The following is a 19482-nucleotide window of genomic DNA, read 5'->3' on the forward strand; positions in this document are numbered from 1 at the left end:
TCGTCCAAATATGGTCACTTCCTGCTCCAAACCGCTCCGAACTAGCAAGATGGTGACGGACAGAATCTGAACTGGAGGATTCATAACGTCCACAAACCAACGATGACATCACTGCTAGTTGCTGATTGGTTAAACCTCTATCTAATAATCACAGGTGTATTTTGCCCACCTCATTTCTATTAATGGTTGCAGACTTATGAACACATCCCTGATTAATGCACTTCAACAGCAACACAAAACAGAAGCTCTAGAAACAACATTATGACGTTAGTCTTCATGACGGGAGGATTTATTGCTCTTTAATTAGACTGGATTAGTTTTAGTCAAGTGTACCTAATAAACTGGCAGCTATTTTATGGTTGGAGCTGCTGCTGTTATTTATAAGAGTGACACTTTCCACGTGGCTGACAGGAAACCTGGCGGCCTGATAAAGCTGCTAATCCTGTAATTTACCAGCTCTTGAGTTTGTCACTAAACAAACAGGTGGCGGTCGGTTTACACTCTCACACAGCAGATATTACAGGAAGTGTTTACCTCTTTGGCGTGCCTCAGCCCTCTCTCCCAGGCGCTCTCCACGGGAGGCTCTGCTGGAGGAGGAGGTGGGGGGAGCTCCTCCACGGCCGGACCGGCCTGGAGCGGTGAAAGATTCATGTTTAATATCCACACGCATCATCACAGAGAGCTGCTATAGTAATACTGTGACAGCAGTAGCACTATTTCTTCTTCGTGTTTAAAAAGCAGTGCAGAAACACGGAGCGGCGTACCCAGGGGTTGTTGGGTATGAGCGGGTGAGGTCCTCCAGGTGGCGCTCCGTTCGGTGAGAAGGGGTCCGGCTTGCTGATGAGGGAGTAGTTGCCCTTGTCATTGACTCCGGGGTGGATGAACCTGCAGTTCATTCCCCACGTACAGTTTCCTGCAGGAGACATGAAGCAGCAGTTTAAAACCATCAGCAGGCAGCAGATCGAACGGACTTTGTATGATTAAATGAGAACAAGTTTTCCTATTCTGCTTAATTCAATAGAAATGAAAGAATTAGAGACAACATGAGTCCAACGACACCTCGTAAAGTTCACATACATGTTTATCGTGCACTTGGTGTAAAATAAAAAGGTGTGTTGAATTTCCTTTCATTCTTTTTTCCTGATGACGTACTTCCGTCCCTCCAGGACTTCAGAGGTTTTTAGTGATTGTTGTGATCAACATTTTTTGATTTTGCGATGGATTTGATAAAAAAAAATTGTGATGTAATTTACTGAGTTTTAAGTGAGTTTTTGCAGTAAAATTATGTGAATTAGGAAAAATTGCAAGTCAAGAAAGGAAAATGTAGCTCTACCTGATAAAGGAATTCATATGTAATCACTTCCTTTGATAATAATCATGCTGCACGTCACAGAAATATTTTAGTTATAATCTTTCTTTAAAATTTATTTATTGAACTTAGAGAACCGTGGAGATAAAAGTTCCTAAAAGCTGCGTATGTTTCCAGAACAGACCTGTGACTAATATAGAAACAAGGACTACATCAGCTGTCACAATAGAGCGTTCTGAGTGCATCATCCTGGTACTTGTACTCAGAATATAAATACACAACTACAGCATCTGGAACACAACATGAGAGATACAGGTGTGCTATAAAAAGATATTTCAGGTGTTGTTGGATGTCACTGAAGGGGAATAAATAAGAGTGAGAACGATGTAACAGAAGAACAAACATTTTGCCAGAACACATTAAAACGGGACATTAAACTCATAACTGTGTTATTAATAATTGGACTTATGTGACTTTTATGACATGAACAAAAGAAGCTGAGTAGGCTATTATGAATGGTATGTTCAGTCATGACGAATGTGTTGATCTGGGTACGAATCGATGGTTAAAAGAAATGTAAGAGTTTTCCTCAACATAAGACCCAAATCATTGTGGGCAGCATCAAATTAACAAAAACGCTTTTCATTGCTTTTGCAAGTTTCTTCTTTTGCCTTATGGCTGTTGTTTGTTTATTACCGGCTCTATTTCCCAAATTTCTGGACATTTTTTTTTATACAGATGCGGTGATAATAATGTTGAGAAATTATATAATTATAATTGAAAAATTTAAAAGTTGCTTGGGGGGCAGACCCTCAAAACCCAGAACAAACAGGTGCTCGTAAGTCCTCCTCAAACTTAAAGAGAAAAATACTGAATACAGATACGTTGACTTTGATATTGGTTTGTGAGAGATGCCAGTTTAATAAAATACATTTGTCAAAACAAGTACATTTTGGTTGATTATGGTACAAATTGTATTCTTCTTCTATATTTTTTTCTCAATCAATAATAAGTGAGTCACCAGTTTCCTGTTATGTCTTATTAAGGGCAGAGATGAAGTAAAACTGAAATCCATATGAAGTTCAACAGCTCCCTCTGCTGGAGATCAACTCACATGATAAAAGCTGAAACAGTCACCATCTGTAACTGCTTTTAAAACCCATATGACTAAAGATCTGGACTGTTATACATTTAAAGAGATCAAATAAAACCCGTCCTGCTGATAGACCGGTGGAGCTGCGATGTTCACCACCTACCTTTGATGAAGAACCTGCAGACGGGACGAGGTCGGATCTTCCTGTCTGAGGGGTCTTTCACTTCGCCCTCCTCCAGGTCGTCATCCTGAACACACACGAGACAAAGACGTGACACATCAGAGCCTCTTCCTGAATCCTACGTACTAATTCTGACAGGAGAGAGTTTATTTATAATCCGTGTTTAAAAGATGATATTCTGGAGCAGCTGTTATTCACTACATTTGAAGTAGGAACTGATGAAACAGTGAGACACCGGTTGGTTTCAGTAGATACCAATAGGGTGCGTTTTAAAAATGCTGATACTCTGGTCTGGTTTTCAGCAGTTTGAGGTCCATTTTTTTTCATTGATAACTTAATTGTGGGCTTTTATTGTGCTTTTTTTTTTACAGTCAAGTATACAAGAAACAGACAAATTAGCACGACTTTCTCACTGAGCTGACATGAAACAGGTGCACAGGAATTAAGTAAATAAATAGTAGTTACTGGACGTAACTTCAGTTCTATGAGTACGTTTGTATGTATTTGTCTTTCAGGGAATGACTACAAGACATAAAGCTATTAAACGAGATCACGCTAAGCAGTCACACAATGCTGGTTAACAACTCGCTTTTTCAATCCAGCTGTGAGCACATTCACATAAAAGGGGAGGAGTCAATCACAAACTAACACTTACTTCCTGCCTCTGGTGTTTTACTGTGTGATTCTCTTTGTGTTTCATTGCTTTTGTATGAAAACTGCTATATATAAAGAGAAATGTTGGAAAACAATCCGGGGCAACGAACTCGGTGGATAAAATCGGAGGTAACAAGTCTCGGTGTGATTGTAGACTCGCATCTAGGTTTCAAGACCACAACAGTTGATTCACGCCTTCATTTCTAGCCGATTGGACTCCTGTAATGTTTCCTGGCCTCCCAAAGAAAACAACAGAGACTTCCGCTCAGCTGTGAACCAGAACCGAGAGGACATCAGTCCACTTCTAGCTGCTCTGCACTGTTTACCTGTAACACACAGGACTGACTTTAAGCTCCTCCCCCTCACATACAAAGCTCTTAATGGGCTCGGCCCGAGTGACATGGCCGACTCTCTGGTCAACGATGTTCCTCAGAGAACATCAACAGATCATCTGCTGCTGGTTTCTTGCAGCTTGTCTGTTCTGCTGTGGAACAAACTGCCTGCAGACATCAGGGAAGCTGCTCGGTGCTTTAAAACACGTCTGTGTACTTCGGCCTTAAACTAGCAACTCCTGAAGATCTCTTATTGCTTTATTCAATATTTGAACTCTATTTCTGTTTTATTTGTTTTCTTTGCTGTATTTTTAAATGTTCCTTTATATCTGAATCACTGCATTACATAATTCTTGCAGTGAAGCACTTTGAGCTGCATTTCTTTTAGAAAAGGTGCTCTACAAATGAAGTTTATTATTATTATTATTATTTTATAAATAGAGTTTGAGTGATTGATGGAGTCTTGGCCAACTTGTTCCTAATCTATACAATCAGCTCAGGACGTCTCTGGAACTTCAGTCTGCAGCTCAACGGCTTCAATGGAAATAAATAAAGAAATAATTCCACACTAAAAAGACTTCTGGACATGCAGCGAATTATCGGCGATCCACTCGGTGATTAACGCGTCACTTCGATCACTCACATCGATCTCTCCTTCATCGATCTCTCCGTCGTCTTCGTCCTTCTTCTTGTCTCTGAAGGATTCTCTGCGTGTCCTCTCGGAGCCTTTGGACTCGCCGTCTTTAGGAGACGGCGGGAGGATCCGTTTCTTCTCCTTCTTCTTCGTGCTCTTGTCCTCGCTCTTCTCCTCCTCCTCTTCCTCCACTTTGGTGTCCTCCTCCTCATCCTCCTCCTCGTGCGCGGGGATGCTGGGCTCCTCAGGCACCTCCTCGTCGTAGTCCAGCTCGTGCTCGTCCAGCTCGCGGGACACCGACGCCGAGTCGTCCTTCATCTCCCTGGCGGCGACGGCTCTCCTCCTCTCCTCGGCTCTCCTCCTCTCCTCGGTTCTCCTCCTCTCCTCGGCTCTCATCCTTTCGTCCTCCTCTTCCTCCTCGGCTTTGCTTTTCTCCTCCTCTTCGTCGTCCACCTCGGCCGCCTCCCTCTCCGCTGAGGCGTCTTTCCTGAAGTCGTCGTATCCTTCCTCCCCGTCCTCTCCATCGGGAGACTGCGGGGTGTCAAGAACTCTATCGTCTTCCTCCTCCTCCTCCTCCCCCTGCGGACCATCTTCATCACCCTCCATCAGCATAATGGTCTCGTCCTCCTGTCCCACCCCTCCCGCGTCTCCTCCAGGCTCCTCGTCCTCCGGGTCAGAGACGAAGTCTGGGACCACCTCGTCCCCTAACTCCTCCTCCCCCTCCTCCTCTTCCACCAGGCCTCCGTTCTCTTCCTCGTTGAGTAGCTCACTATCAGAGATGAGCCTGTCCTCCTCTTCATCAGGAGACTCCAACAGCTCACTGTCAGAAAGACCCTTCTCCTCTTCCTCAGGGGACTGAGGGGACTGGGTCGGGCTTTCAGGAGTATCCATCAGACAATGTTCTGCTGGAAACAGACACCAGTGAGAGTGGAAACAAAACAGGCAACAAGTGGGATGAACTTTGATAGAAATAAGAGTTTCATGTCGTGCCAAACTCCCTTTTTTAACTTATTCTCACAAAACCTACTTTATATCTTTCCAACTGAGAATAACAGTTAAATATAAATTCCTCAGTATTTCTGATGGATTTAAAAACATTTTTTTCCTCCAAATTCCCTAATTCTCCTTAATAATTAACACGTATATCTGAATATATCTAAAAGGAAATAAGCATCAACAGACTGCAGCCAGAGCTCCACTCATGATCCAGACCATCATAAACAAAGCACACTGGAGCAAAACCTGAGAACAGCTGTTCATTTGGACCTCGAAGAAAAATGCGAGCTTTCAAACAGTGAAACTTTCTTAACTTTATGAAATACAATAAAAGATTCTGCCTAAAAACAGACAAAGGTTGTAAAGTTAAAGCTGAAGAATATCAGGGTTCAACAAAATGACAGATTAATGAAGTGAACTGAACATTTTAAAGAACAGCTGCGGATCACATGTTTTATGGATGAACCCGAAGGAGCTTCTCCACCAGCGGAGCAGCTGTCTCAGGTACAGGAGCCACCTCGACCTCCAGGTGTCTCCTCGGAGGTCCGTCGGTCCGACGCCCGTTCAGCTGCAGCGTGATGCGGCTGGTGACACCAACAGGGCCCGACGCGGAGCGAGCTGGCTAACCGCCGACAAACCGCCTCCACCGGGAACAATACGAACATATAACCCGGTTAACTCAGGTGGAGAAGAGCGGAGCTGCTGCCTCAGCTGTGCCCGGGCGCGGCGGCCCAACTCCCCGGTCTTCACGTAACAATGCGCCTCCTCTGATGCTAAGCTAAAGGCGCAGCTAGGCTCTGCTAGCTGCCAACAACCACATATTTTCATTCACCTTTGCCGACCCGGAGCTCTTTAAAGACGGCTCTGCTGCGTTGACAGCTGCCCTCCCCCGCTGATATCGCGTTTCTGAACAGCCTAGAATAAATATTTAACGGTTTAATTTAGCCGCTATGGCGGAGAAAATAAAACACCCCGCACGGCACAGCGAGAGCGGCCATTACCACGACGTCATCAACATTCGACAATGAGGGAGGAGAAGGGAGGAGGGAGCGGGCAGATCTGAGATCAGTTTAGGGGTCACAGTGATGACGCTGTGCTGCAGTATGGGGAGAAAATCTGATCTGAGACCAGTAACATCAACCTAACGAGGGAAAAGAACCCTGACCACTATATTATGTTTTATTAAATTATATTATATTATATTATTTTATTTTATATAATATTATATTATATTATGTTATACTATTTTATATTACATTATATTGTATTATATTATATTACATTATATTATATTGTATTATATTACATTACATTATTTTATTTTATATTATATTATGTTATACTATTTTATATTATATTATATTACATTATATTATATTATATTGTATTATATTACATTACATTATTTTATATTATATTATATTGTATTATATTACATTACATTATTTTATTTTATATTATATTATATTACATTATGTTATACTATTTTATATTATATTATATTACATTATATTATATTATATTGTATTATATTATATTACATTATTTTATATTATATTATATTACATTATTTTATTTTATTTTATATTATATTATATTATATTATATTATATTATATTATATTGGTCTAAATTTCGTTTGTTCTAAATAAACAGTTTAAAGGGACTCGGTATTCTATTGTATTATATCATATCATATTGTATCGCATTATTTTGTAACATTTTTATATTATATCGCATCGTATAGTTTAATATTATGTCGCAGACTGGATATAAAGAGCTTCTGGCTCTTAACATCGAGGCCAATGCAGACGTGTCTGAAACTGTAATACCAGCGAGGGCCTCTAGGGGCTGCAGCGCTCGCTCTGCCCCCAGCTTGTCCAAATATGGTCACTTCTGGCTTCAAATTAACAAGATGGCGAAAGCCAAAATACCGAACTCGGTGCTTCAGGACGGTTATTTGCATCATATTGTAACATATTATATTATATTGTATCGTAACATAATTTATTATTATATATTTATGTATCATACCCTATTGGATCATAACATATTTTATCGTATCGCATTAAATTGTATCGTAACATTTTATTTTATATTATGTTGTACTGTGTTGTATCATATTCTATTATATTGATTTTTACTATTTCATATTATAACATGTTATAATATATTGCATCATACTGAATGGTATCAGAACATATATTGTATTGTAACATATTCTATCGTATCATATCTTCATCTGTGAATGAAGAAAATCTGAGGCTGTAAATTGTTTAGTCCAGAATTTATTATTCAGCACATTTAATTAATGTTTCTTCTGTTGTTATTCTTACTGTTTCTGATCTGAATGATGTATTGACATCCTTCTTTTTATTATCTGTTATCAATTTATCCATTTACTTTTATCTTGTCTTGATTGAAAGGTCCTGACTTAAAAAAAAAAAATCTAAGACACGTCTGTGCATCTACAGCCTTCCTGTTAATTGTATGTTTTAATGTGAAATTTGGAAATTAAAAAAAATCAGCAAAACCAAATAAAACTGACTCCTAATATCAAATAAATGATTCATGCATTTTCTGATAAAAGTCAGTTGGTGCTGCTTTTTCCAGCTTCGAGCCACCAGATGGCAGCAGTGACTTTACACCGAACGATCTCCACAGCAGGTAATTAATGGGTGGATGATATAATATCATTTAATAACATGTACATTCAGGAACATGTGGAGAGTCTAAATGTCAGGTTTAAACTGCCTCATAGGCACCAGGTGTTCTCAATCTACTGTGATAATGTATATTTGATCATAATGTATATTTTATCACAGTTATGACAGTGATTGAACATGAAGTTACACATTGAAGTTTAAATGTTTTTTTTTATGTTGTCTGATTTGTGGATATTCACATGTTTTGTGATGTTTGTGAGACCACAGTTTCCTGGTCTGGATGCAGAAGTGAATGTTACAGAAGGAAAACGATGAGATCAAGTTTTAGGCTCGAGATTTTTTTAGCTTGGATTCATCTGATTGTTTAAAAATGACATCTGCAGCAGGACAACCTGCATGCAAGGAGGCAGCGACGCCAGAAGCCACCCTGAGAAGGAATTGAAGTCAGACAACACGCAACTTCCTCTCACACATTTCAAAATAAAGCACATTCATTGTATTTCTGTGTATGTGGTGCGACACATCCAGCAGCAGCACAACAGATGCTAAAACTCAACTTCGACAACAAAAGAGAATGTTTTTCTTTGAAAGTTAGCTCATGTCTCATCGTATTGTTCAACATATAGTATCATATCATATCATTATATTGCATCATATTATTATCGTTTCATATATCATTGATTCATATTGTTTGATATCGTATTGTATATTAATGTATTGTATCATATCGAATTTATGATATCGTATATTATCATATGATATATTATGGTGTTATATCGTTTCGTATAATATTGTATCACATCATATATCATTGTATTGTATATTATCGTATTATATCGAATCCCATTTTATCATATCGCATTGTATATTATTGTATTCTATATTAAAGTATTGTATCATCTGTCATTGTGTTGCATTTTATCATATCATATATTAGCATATTGCATATTATCGTATCATATTCCTTTTGAAGTTTACATCAAAACTCTACTGTAATTTGTCGTATATGTACTGTCGGCAGCGATATAAATTCAAGAGTTATTTGAACCACAATAATAATTTTAATCTCACAGTTTGACAGAAACACTGCTGATAAAAACAAATTTAACAACATTAACAAATGAAGCAGCTTCTGTTATTATTGAGTCACTTTCTGTTTGTATTTTATTTGACATACAAGCACATGTGAGCCTGTTGGTTTAATTCTTTTTAATAAAACATTACAAGACATGCTTTTATTCTGAAGGCGCTGCTTCCTCTATCAGTGTGTGTGTGTGTGTGTGTGTGTGTGTGTGTGAGTGAGTGACGGACCTCAGTGAGGAGCAGCAGGACTCTGTGTGTGTACAGTATGTAGACAACAGTTAAAGCATGACTGAGCTGCCGAGCATCCTTTAACCATCACACACACACACACACACACACACACACACACACACACACACACACACACACACACACACACACACACACACACACACACACACACACACACACACACACACACACACACACACACACACACACACACAGAGAGAGGGAAGAAGATTAAACACTTTATTTCGTGAGGAGAAATACAGGTTGAAGAAGACTGGATGAAGATGACACTGACGAGGTAAGTGATTTATTTGTTATCCTGTAAATGAGACAGAATAATGAGAGGTTTACATTCCGGTCTGTTTGCTTGTCGTCATTCATTAATTTTCTGTGTCTAACAAAACATCAGGTCTTTAATTACTTCAGTTTTCTGGATTAATTCAGATCTGGAAGCAGCAGAATGTGAGAAAATGTGAGTTATATTTAAGTTGATGATGTTAAAAATGTTACTGGAGCAGAATCAGGCTGTTGTTCCTGTTTACGTCTGCAGACGATCCTCTAACTCACCTCCACTCGGCATCGTCCTCGCTGCTGCCGGAGAGCAGCTGCAGGTCCGCTGCGCCTTTCTAACGGCTTCATCCTCCGTGTGCTGACCTCAGATTCTTATGATCACTGCATCCTGAGAGGAAAAAGTGAAGCAGAACTCAGACAGGAAACAATGCCGTGTTTCTTTAATTTAAATAAACTGAAACAAAGAGGAGGGAAGAAGTGAGAGTGTCAGCTCAGAGGCACAGAGGAGGTCTGTCAGGGAACAAGTTTCTTTTTTGGAGAGTTTTAACCTGCGAACTGTGTTCACAGACGATGGTTTTCAGAAGTGTTCCTGAGCCCATGCAGTGATTTCCACTACAGAATAGTACCGGTTTTTAATGCCATGGTGCCTGAGGGCCTGAAGATCACAGAGAGTTCAGTAAGATGTTCCATTTAATGCATAAAAAAGACTTCTTTGATCCAGAATATAAAACATTAGAGTTGAAACTTGCTTCTGTTTGTTTTAATTTTAGTGGAAACACATAAAGTGCTAAACAGCGTTCACACTTCTGTTGTTGTTTCATGTTCTGCTCTGGTTGTGGTTTGAGTGTTTTGCTGTAGAAGATGATGAACAGCAGCTCTGCACTTGTTTTCTGTGACATTTGTCCACAGATCTACGAGGAGCCATTTTAAACGTGTTTTTTATGAATGAATTCACAGACTGAACGTTTGAAGAATGCGACGACGGTGCAGTTTTCTTGGTTTGTGCTCCATTAGTGCATCGATCCACCTCTTAGATAACGAGAGCTGGTGAAGCTTTAAAAAGAACCAGAGCTTTAACAGGAGAGTCTGTGTGCATAATGACATTAGGTGGGAGAGTGGGGGAGGGGTATTGATGAGGGGGCGTGGCCACGGCTGATTAACCAGTAGTAAACATGTGATAACGTCGTGGCATGTGTGTGAATGTGAGTCTCTCTGAGAGAGATTCAGTCTTAACAAACAAAAACTCGCTCTGACAGTCGTCCACTAAATCAGTGGATTCACAACAATAAGAAGCTGCAGTGTTCAGGGTCGATACGCGGAGGATTAATCACTCACAGCTACAAACTCAGAGCCCTCATACCAACACATGATGTCTCGTTTGCTGCTTCAGACGACAGATCTGGTTTGAAAGGGGGGGTGTCCCTCCTGAGACGTGGTTCAGAGACACTCCTCGTCCTCCTTATTCTTCTTCAGGATTTTCACTGACCAGAGTCTTGTGGTTTTTTTTCTGGATCAGTAATGAAGCTTTGTTGTATTGATCACCTGGCGGTCTGATTTTAGAGCTCCAGGCTCCGCCCCCCTTCAGAAACCTGCAGTCCACGATGTGATGCTGAGAAACAATCTGACGTCTGTCACTCAGTTGTGATGTTTCCCACCATCGCAGAGCTGCTGAGTCAGCAACACTCTGCAGGAAACTGGAGGCTCCGACAGGTGATCGATACCTGCAGGTAGATTCCTCTGAACGTGGCGCCGATGAGTCAATCGGATCGTCTGAACGCTGCTTTAGTGGAAGGAAACGAGTCGAGGTGATCTGACCTCTGACCTCTGTACAGAGAAGTTAAAAGGATCAATGGCACTTACAGTTATGGTGTCGTGCGTTTATGTAGAGGGAGCAGAAAAAGGCTGGTTTACAAGAAGTAAGACAGGCTAGTGAGAACACAGGATGAAGGCTGAAGAAGGAACCAAGAGGAGTCCGAAATCACTAAGAAATAAACAGGAAGATGAACTCAGGACTGACGCACATCTCAACTGTCTGCTGGTACGTTGTAAAGCTGCGTAATCTGTGTAGCTGCCTCGTTACCACGGCAACCCATGCAGATAAGTTGGTGATGTCTGGACCACAGACTGTTTATAAAAGTGTTCGTAGCTTCAGGTCTGTAAGATGGTTCTGATCCAGAAGTGTCTTCAGCTGCAATACCAGCGAGTGCCACTAGAGGTCGGCTCCAAAAAGCCTCCGGCTCCATAGACTCCCATTCAACTTCTCTCATCAAATCCAAAGTGAATAAAATGTGTCCATCAGTTATCTCGGTGTTGTTAGCTAAAGTCACTCCTTCTTCTTAGTTTTCTGGAGGTCCATCTGAAAATAATCCCTCATTCATTAGAAAAGAAGATTCAAGAAGACCTGTTTTTGGGGGCGTGTCTGTTTGATTGACAGGCCTGTGGTGCAGTCAGGTTACAGCTATCGGTGGGCGGGACGTAGTATCGTCAGGTTTCCGATCAGATCGGTCAGATCCACCTCTGGCTCCTCCCCCAGCTCATCCAAATATGGTCACTTCCTGCTCCAAACCGCTCCGAACAAGCAAAGATGGTGACGGACAGAATCTGAACTGGAGGATTCATACTGACTGTTCAACCTGGTGTGATACTAATCAGCTTTAGTTTGATTGAAGAGCTGCAAAAAGATATTTATTCTTCAATTTACACATCAGAACATATTTTTTAAAATGTTTCTAAACTCTCAAACTTTCAGATTGTTTCCAGGCTTACGTAAAAAACACGACAAATTTATGGACACAATCGGGCCTCTTTTTCCAGCCTGTTCTTTGTGCTAAGCTAACTAGCTGTGGCTTCATAACATGCTTTAACATGTGCAGTCCATGTTTACGTCAGGTCTCAAGTACTTTATTAAGTTCTAATAACAGAAAGATGTTTGTACTAAACTGCAGAATGACAGGAAGTAATGGTTGGTCAGCTGAGAGTGGACGCAGCGGGACAGCAAACGAAAACGGGAACTAGATTACTGTTCATTTCATGTCCACCTCAATTTGTTGGAGGCAGCTCTCAGGAGGTGTGTGTGTGTGTGTGTGTGTGTGTGTGTGTGTGTGTGTGTGTGTGTGTGTGTGTGTGTGTGTGTGTGTGTGTGTGTGTGTGTGTGTGTGTGTGTGTGTGTGTGTGTGTGTGTTGTGAGTGTGAGTGTGAGTGTGTGTGTGTGTGTGTGTGTGTGTGTGTGTGTGTGTGTGTGTGTGTGTGTGTGTGTGTGTGTGTGTGTGTGTGTGTGTGTGTGTGTGTGTGTGTGTGTGTGTGTGTGTGTGTGTGTGTGTGTGTGTGTGTGTGTGTGTGTGTGTGTGTGTGTGTGTGTGTGTGTGTGTAAAGAGCAACAGATGCTTCGTGGACTTTCACAGTGTTGCATGCTGGTTAATTAGATTTCAGCAGTAAAAAATAAAAACGTGGGGATTCTTTGGATGAAAAATATTTTGTCCTCAGACGACCTCAGAATCCTTTAAAACAGTTACGGTTTAATAAATGTCTTTAATGTGCTGTACCTTCATCAGAAATGCAATTGGAGGCATCATAAGTGACCACGAGCTTCGTTAAAATGATCTTAATGCACTTATTGAGTGTTTACGCCTTGAGTGCAGAGTTTGAGGTTCATTTGAATATCACATTAATGTCCATACACGTATTAAAGCTGGTTTCCATGCTTAAACCTGCAGAGGAACTTTGTGAGGACACCGTTAGAGGATGACCTTACCGACCTTCAGCAGCATCGTAGTGCGAAACGTGCACTTTAAGAAGACACATCTGATATTCTCCTCATCTAATGGACAGATGAAGAGGAAGAATTGGTGGAGAGGTGAAATGAAACTTTCTTCAGTTCAGTTTTCACTCCGTCAAGTTTTCACATGCTAACGTGGAAGTTGAAGGAGTCATCGCTCTTCCTCTGCACACCGGTATGAAGAGGTCCCAACCAGACTGTATAAGAGTGGAGCCAATGTGGAAATACCTTAACGTACGATACCACTGAGGGCCACTGTGGGCTGGCTCTAAAAAAAAAACTCTGGATCCACCGCTGGCTCCTCCCACAGCTCGTCCAAATATGGTCACTTCCTGCTCCAAACCGCTCTGAACTATCAAGATGGTGACGGACAGAATCTGAACTGGAGGATTCATAACGTTCACAAACCAACGATGACATCACTGATGGATGATGACATCACTGATGGTTGACGACATCACTGATGGTTCTGATTGGTTACAACAACATCCTCCGAGCAGCAACCTACCTGTTGACAGTGGGAAGGTTTGGGTCCTGCATTAAAGATGCATTAAAGGCAGGTCAGTGTGGTTCTTGTCACCTCTTTCTCCCCAAATCTTCCCCCAATGGCACTATTTTGCAAAAACCCAGTGGCTGCATGCTGGACATGGTGCTGACCAGGACGAATGCGTCTGGTTTAAGAAAACCAAACAAGCCAGAGCCTTTTTATCCCCTACAGCAGAATGATATGATTTATGGGTTGAAGCAGAGCGTTCTCCAGGTCACGAAACGCACGACCAATGTGCAGCAGACAAATGTGCAGAAAAGACGTTCTGAATCACGTCAACACGGAGCAGAATCTCAGAGGAAGCTCTCCAACATCTCATCCGGAGCGCAGACTGTTAGAGAACGAAGGCTCAGTCTGCTGTTCCTGAAGCGCTGTGCAGCGTCTCATCATTTAAAAAATACTCAGGAGGAAGAGAAAAATCTCACTGCTGATCTTTTTCTTGAACAAGTTTTTGCAGCTGCAGCACTAAATTTCCTCGCAGCTTAAATTGTTCGTTCACCTCTTTATCTGACCGTACAAGCATTTCTAACCTGGTTGTGGTCGGAGCTGCAGACACCTGAGTGATGTTCCTGCTGTGTGTTTGACAATGACACATGGAAGTCCAAAAACCAGCCCAGAGGTCATTCTCAATTCAATCCCCTTTGTCCAATTAACTGAACTCCTTTTCTACTTCTAGGTGACTCATCGGGGCTGAGCGGAGCGGAGACGTCCTGGGACGACTGCAGTCAGCGCGCTCGTCTTTTCCACTCATGAGTTTTAAGGAAAGAGACGGTGAAGGTGAACGACAGAAAGACAAGAAAACTTGGACTCGGTTCTTCCTCGTGGTGACGAATCCATTCGACCCGCTTCAGATGAGAGTGATTGTTCTAGATGAAGAAGGAAAAAACCTGTTTCGGAGTCACGGCCATCGTCGCTCATCTCTGATCAAATGAAGCGTTGATTGACGAACCTCCAGCAGCCATGACCGACAACGCCAGCTCCCGAGTCGACACCCCAACCAACATCTCTCTGAGTTCCAGCGTCGCCGTCTCTGAGTCGTTGGAGTACACGACGGTGTCGGTGTTCCTGGTCCTGCTGGTGTGCAGCGTGGGCATCGTGGGCAACATCATGGTGGTCCTGGTGGTCTTCACCACGCGCCACATGAGGACGCCCACCAACTACTACCTGGTGAGCCTGGCCATCGCCGACCTGACGGTGCTGGTGGCGGCGGGGCTGCCCAACGTGTCGGACAGTCTGACGGGAACGTGGATCTTCGGCCACGCCGGGTGCCTGGGGATCACCTACCTGCAGTACCTGGGGATCAACGTGTCGTCCTGCTCCATCACCGCCTTCACCGTGGAGAGGTGAGGAGGGCCGAACTGAGAGCAGGGTGTTGGGGGGAGCTGGAGCAGATCGCAGGTCCGAGAGCTCCCGTATGTTTGCTGCTCATGTTTGTGCACCAAACCGCGGCTCTTTGTTGGTCTGTTTGATTTGGTAAAATGGCGCCACAGTGTTCACCTGCAACAGGAGTCTCACAACGTTTTGATCGACACTCGTATTTTCGTAGGTGATGCACTCAAATGTTGGGGTCATCATTTCCCTGTAAATGCACGACGACCATGTTTGATCACTTCCTGTTGAAAATCACACACTCTGCCAGTAAGTGCTCGCAGAGAAGACAAACCATTTAACTTCCAACTCATCAAACCTGTCGATAGGTCACACAGTCACACTGACCTTATCGATCCTGCTGTAAAAACTCTCAACTGCAGCTTCCAGAAGAAGAACAACTCATGCTGCATCTATGTTAGTGTCAGCAGCATCAGGGGGCCTCGTCCCTGGATGTACAACACTCCAGCGTGGAAACGCCTCAAACACTTTTAATTGAATCCATTAAAAAACAGTGTGTGAGAGTAGATTCTCTACGTATGTCAGCGGTCTGCGTTCCTTCTCCTTCTGCAGCCGGAGCGCAAGAGATGAAGAATGAAACAAGCTCACAGCCAAACCACAGTAATCATCTGTAGTTTCAATTTCCGTGCCACCTGCGGCATGAATAATGGATGAAATGCTTCACACTCAGCAGGCACACAACACACCCGCCGCGCTTCCTAACAATCTGAGCATTGAATTAACGGCTCAGTGGTTCCACAAGATGTAAAGAATACAAAAGATCTGAGCGTCGGTTTGACTTTGTGTTTCCTCTTCTCGTGCAGGTACATCGCCATCTGCCATCCCATGAAGGCTCACACGGTGTGCACGGTGTCCCGCGCCAAACGGATCATCGCCGGCGTTTGGATCTTCACCTGCGTGTACTGCATGCTGTGGTTCTTCCTGGTGGACATTCAGGTTGGTCGCTGCGTTGCAGGACGTTTGTGTTGCTCGTTCAAGTACAACACGATTGTGTTGTTGAGGTGAGAAAATTTGCCCACTTTCAACGCGCTGCTAACGGGCCTGTTGTCATGTTGCCATGGCGCCACAGTGCAGCGAATGTTTTTCCTTTAACACCTCAGAAGGTCCCAGTAGAACTCAGTGTTGACAGCTAACAAAGCTAACTAACAGCTAACAAAGCTAACTAACAGCTAACAAAGCTAACAACCAGCTAACAAAGCTAACTAACAGCTGATTCTTCTATAAACCTGCTAAACTCTAGTTAACAAACACAGCACCTGCAGCAGAGGGTGAAAAGCTTTTTAAGATCTCTGTGCCGTTTCTCATTTAACGCTGACGTTGAGATGTGGACGACCTGCTGGTGTGACGGCGTCTCGTCTGTGACACTCAGGTGAGCCCCGACGGACACGTGCAGTGCGGCTACAAAGTGAAGCGGGAGCTCTACCTGCCCATCTACCTCATCGACTTCGCCATCTTCTACGTCATCCCGCTGCTCCTCGCCATCGTGCTGTACGCCCTCATAGCGCGGATCCTCTACCTCAGGTACGACATCACGTCGTTACCTCGCTACGGGCCGGTGCTGGATTGGATCGGCAGGAGGGACGCTCTGCCTGTGATTGGTTAATCCGTTGTGGGAGGATAAAGATTAGGGTTGGGATCACTGTGAGGGACCAGGTCACTGACCGTGAACCAACCAATCACAGCAGTGTAGACTTTGTGTGTCCCTGCGGCTGATCCGATCTAGCACCGACCAGCTATGTGCTGCTTTATGAATTCAGGTGGTCCGTCCTGTTCTTGTTCTGTTCTTAGAACTTCTTTCTGTAATGAAACCTCCTAACTTGTTCATCCAATCATCTCTTTAACCAGCTGCGTGTGTCCCTGCAGCCCTCTGCCCAACCACCCCGACGCCAGCGCCACCACGCTGCGCCGGAGCTGCCGGGAGGCACCGGACCCGGGGAAGGCGGGTCGCCAGGGTCGGCTGAAGAGCGCGCTGTCCTCCAGGAAGCAGGTCGGCGCCTCATCCCACATTTACCCTCCCGTCCTCCCCTGAACTCCCCTCTCATGTAATCACTGTGCTTCAGTCACGTGACCCGGCCTCGTCCGTGATCTGCTGGGAATATGGAGGTGATGATTTCCTCCTAACGGCGTGGTGATGATGTCCCCGCTGCCCTCTCGTTGTCCCGGCCGTTACGAGGCCCTGAAGGCACGTGGCGGTGGTAATGGCTTCTTGACCTCGAAGAGCCGTCTCTCTGGCAGATTGCATGTGTTGCTCTGCAGCGCGTCTTTGTCTCCGTGATGTAGAATACACTCGTTCGCTCAGGCAGTTCGGTCTAGAAAGCGTCTCCCTTCATCTGCCTTTATCCACTCAGTACGGTTACGATAACGTTTCTTTTCAGTCCAGACGCGACTCGTTTTCTTTCTACATTTTGTCGACTTGTGTTTGAGAAGCTGCAGCAGACAGATTTTTCTTTATGAATGTCTTTATGAACATTTTGGCATTAAGATATACAGACAGTCATTTATAGAAGCAAAATATTCTTTTCAAATGCTGATTTCTCAAGTCTGGGACCAAAAACCAAGAAAACTGTGAACAAATATTTTCTTCTCAGTTCATATATTTTTACATGTTTGATTGCAGTGCAAAAAATGAACAATTAACAACAAAACGTTTATGCTGCATAAACTAGACCCAAAAGTACCTCCATAAAGCTCACAATCCCAACAGGACGCCTCGCAGCGACGCCCTAACGACCACTCGCTGATTTCCAGATGAGAAAACTCACCCTGTTCCTGCAGAGATGTTCTGGTATTTTCACAGGACTTTAGAAAAGGTCAACTTATGCTTCAAGGAGAAAAAAGATGGAGTAATATTATTAGTGATAAATGGTTTCATGAGCATTTCCACCTGTTGAGTGACAGACGGAGGAGAAAAGCATCAACCAGATGAACCCGGCTCGTCTGATAAAAAGACATTTTTACTCTGTTTGTGAACTTAACGTGAAAGCAGTTCAACTTTAGAGACTTTTTGTTGATGCTTTCCTCTTGAATCTCCACCTCCATGTTTTCCTGCTGTAAACCTGGAGGAGGAAGATAAAACGTGTAATTCGGTTCTTTGCACACATGACAGGCCGAGCTTTTACCTGCTTCCTGCGGTGGGCGGATCCGTTGCCGTCCGCAGACAGTTTCCAATTAAAACGTCTCGATGCTCGTGCAGGCGAGCGAGCTCCGACATCGTGCAGCTTTGTGTTCCTCAGCATCAACTTTTTTATGTCCAGCCTTTTCCTCTCAAAGCCAGAAGCATTCGCTGATTTTTTAAACTTCAGAATATTTCAGAACATTAGCTTTGTAAAAGCCCGTTTTCCTCTGCTGCCGGTTCGCCGTTGGTACCAGGTTAATTCCTGGATTTCCTTTGTTGTGAATGTGTTTGCTGACATTTCTAGAAAGGTCAGAGGTCACGGAGGTTCATGTTTAGTTGGATGTTCAGCGGATATATTGTAGTTTTAGTCACGTAGCGTTTCTCTTCATAACTTAGATAAAAGTCTGAAGAAAATGTTGATGTTCCAACGGCTTCATCTTCTCCCTCTGTTGTACCTTTGTATTTCCTGCCTTATGTTATCCGGATGCTAGCTTGCTAAACTGTTAGCTTCTGTGGCTTCTAGACGCCCTCCATGTTGCTGTTGCTTAGCAACGGTGTTAACCACGAGCTCATGAGTTCTATTAAAGGGGAGCCTAAGAGACAAAGGGGGAAACCCAATGTGTCGGCAGTTTTCAGAGGTCATGACCCTCTGAGGTTATACATGAAGAAACAGATCTTTTATTTTGACGGGTCGTAGCTGCATCGTCTTCCCACGCAGACCTCCAGACTTCAGGTTGTCTCTGTGCTCTGTGTGTGTGTGTGTGTGTGTGTGTGTGTGTGTGTGTGTGTGTGTGTGTGTGTGTGTGTGTGTGTGTGTGTGTGTGTGTGTGTGTGTGTGTGTGTGTGTGTGCACGCTCGTCTCTGCGTGAACACACGGCTGAACTCTTGTGCGAGAGCAGAGCGAAGATGCTAATCTGGTGCGTTCAAGGGGCTTCATCTCGGAGCAGAAGATTTGCATAATGTGATTTGGGATTTACATTGAAGTGCGCTTAATACTGCAGATGATTTCCCTCTCAGCTCTTCAATGGGCACTTCACGCTTCCTCCTTCATCCTGCGATAGAGCAACTTAATCTGATGGGAGTTTGATAAACTTGTGTACGCTGAAGAATGGCAGTCCTGTGTTTGTAGATGAAGAGCGTGGCGTGAGCCGGCTGCACAGTTTTAATCTGAGAGAGTTGAGTGATCT

At 43.4% G+C, this 19482-nt stretch overlaps 2 protein-coding genes across 6 annotated transcripts in view; one reads left to right on the plus strand and one right to left on the minus strand.

The window, feature by feature from the left end:
* Window positions 1-6204, minus strand: part of zc3h18 (zinc finger CCCH-type containing 18) — a 30270-nt gene extending 24066 nt beyond the window's left edge. For 3 of the 4 annotated variants that reach the window (XM_069719389.1, XM_069719388.1, XM_069719386.1), the window contains exons 1-5: window positions 6032-6204; window positions 4213-5105; window positions 2566-2650; window positions 765-913; window positions 535-630 (exon numbers count right to left, since the gene is read on the minus strand). In XM_069719389.1, the coding sequence (XP_069575490.1) occupies window positions 535-630; window positions 765-913; window positions 2566-2650; window positions 4213-5094 (1212 nt within the window). In that variant the 5' untranslated portion in view covers window positions 5095-5105; window positions 6032-6204. Of the gene's footprint in view, window positions 1-534; window positions 631-764; window positions 914-2565; window positions 2651-4212; window positions 5109-6031 lie in introns of all 4 variants that reach the window. The other variant, XM_069719387.1, reaches the window with a different exon arrangement.
* An 8381-nt stretch (window positions 6205-14585) lies between these two features.
* Window positions 14586-19482, plus strand: part of trhr2 (thyrotropin releasing hormone receptor 2) — an 11207-nt gene continuing 6310 nt past the window's right edge. Inside the window, exons 1-4 of one of the 2 annotated variants that reach the window (XM_069719434.1) lie at window positions 14586-15134; window positions 15984-16116; window positions 16550-16701; window positions 17026-17167. In XM_069719434.1, coding sequence (XP_069575535.1) covers window positions 14752-15134; window positions 15984-16116; window positions 16550-16701; window positions 17026-17167 — 810 coding nt within the window. In that variant the 5' untranslated portion in view covers window positions 14586-14751. The remainder of the gene's footprint in view (window positions 15135-15983; window positions 16117-16549; window positions 16702-17025; window positions 17168-19482) is intronic. The other variant, XM_069719435.1, reaches the window with a different exon arrangement.

Source organism: Brachyistius frenatus, unplaced genomic scaffold (genome assembly GCF_029030835.1).
Source record: "Brachyistius frenatus isolate BFR_SWC_R1_liver_20210118 unplaced genomic scaffold, ASM2903083v1 Contig_214, whole genome shotgun sequence".
NCBI lineage: Eukaryota > Metazoa > Chordata > Actinopteri > Embiotocidae > Brachyistius > Brachyistius frenatus.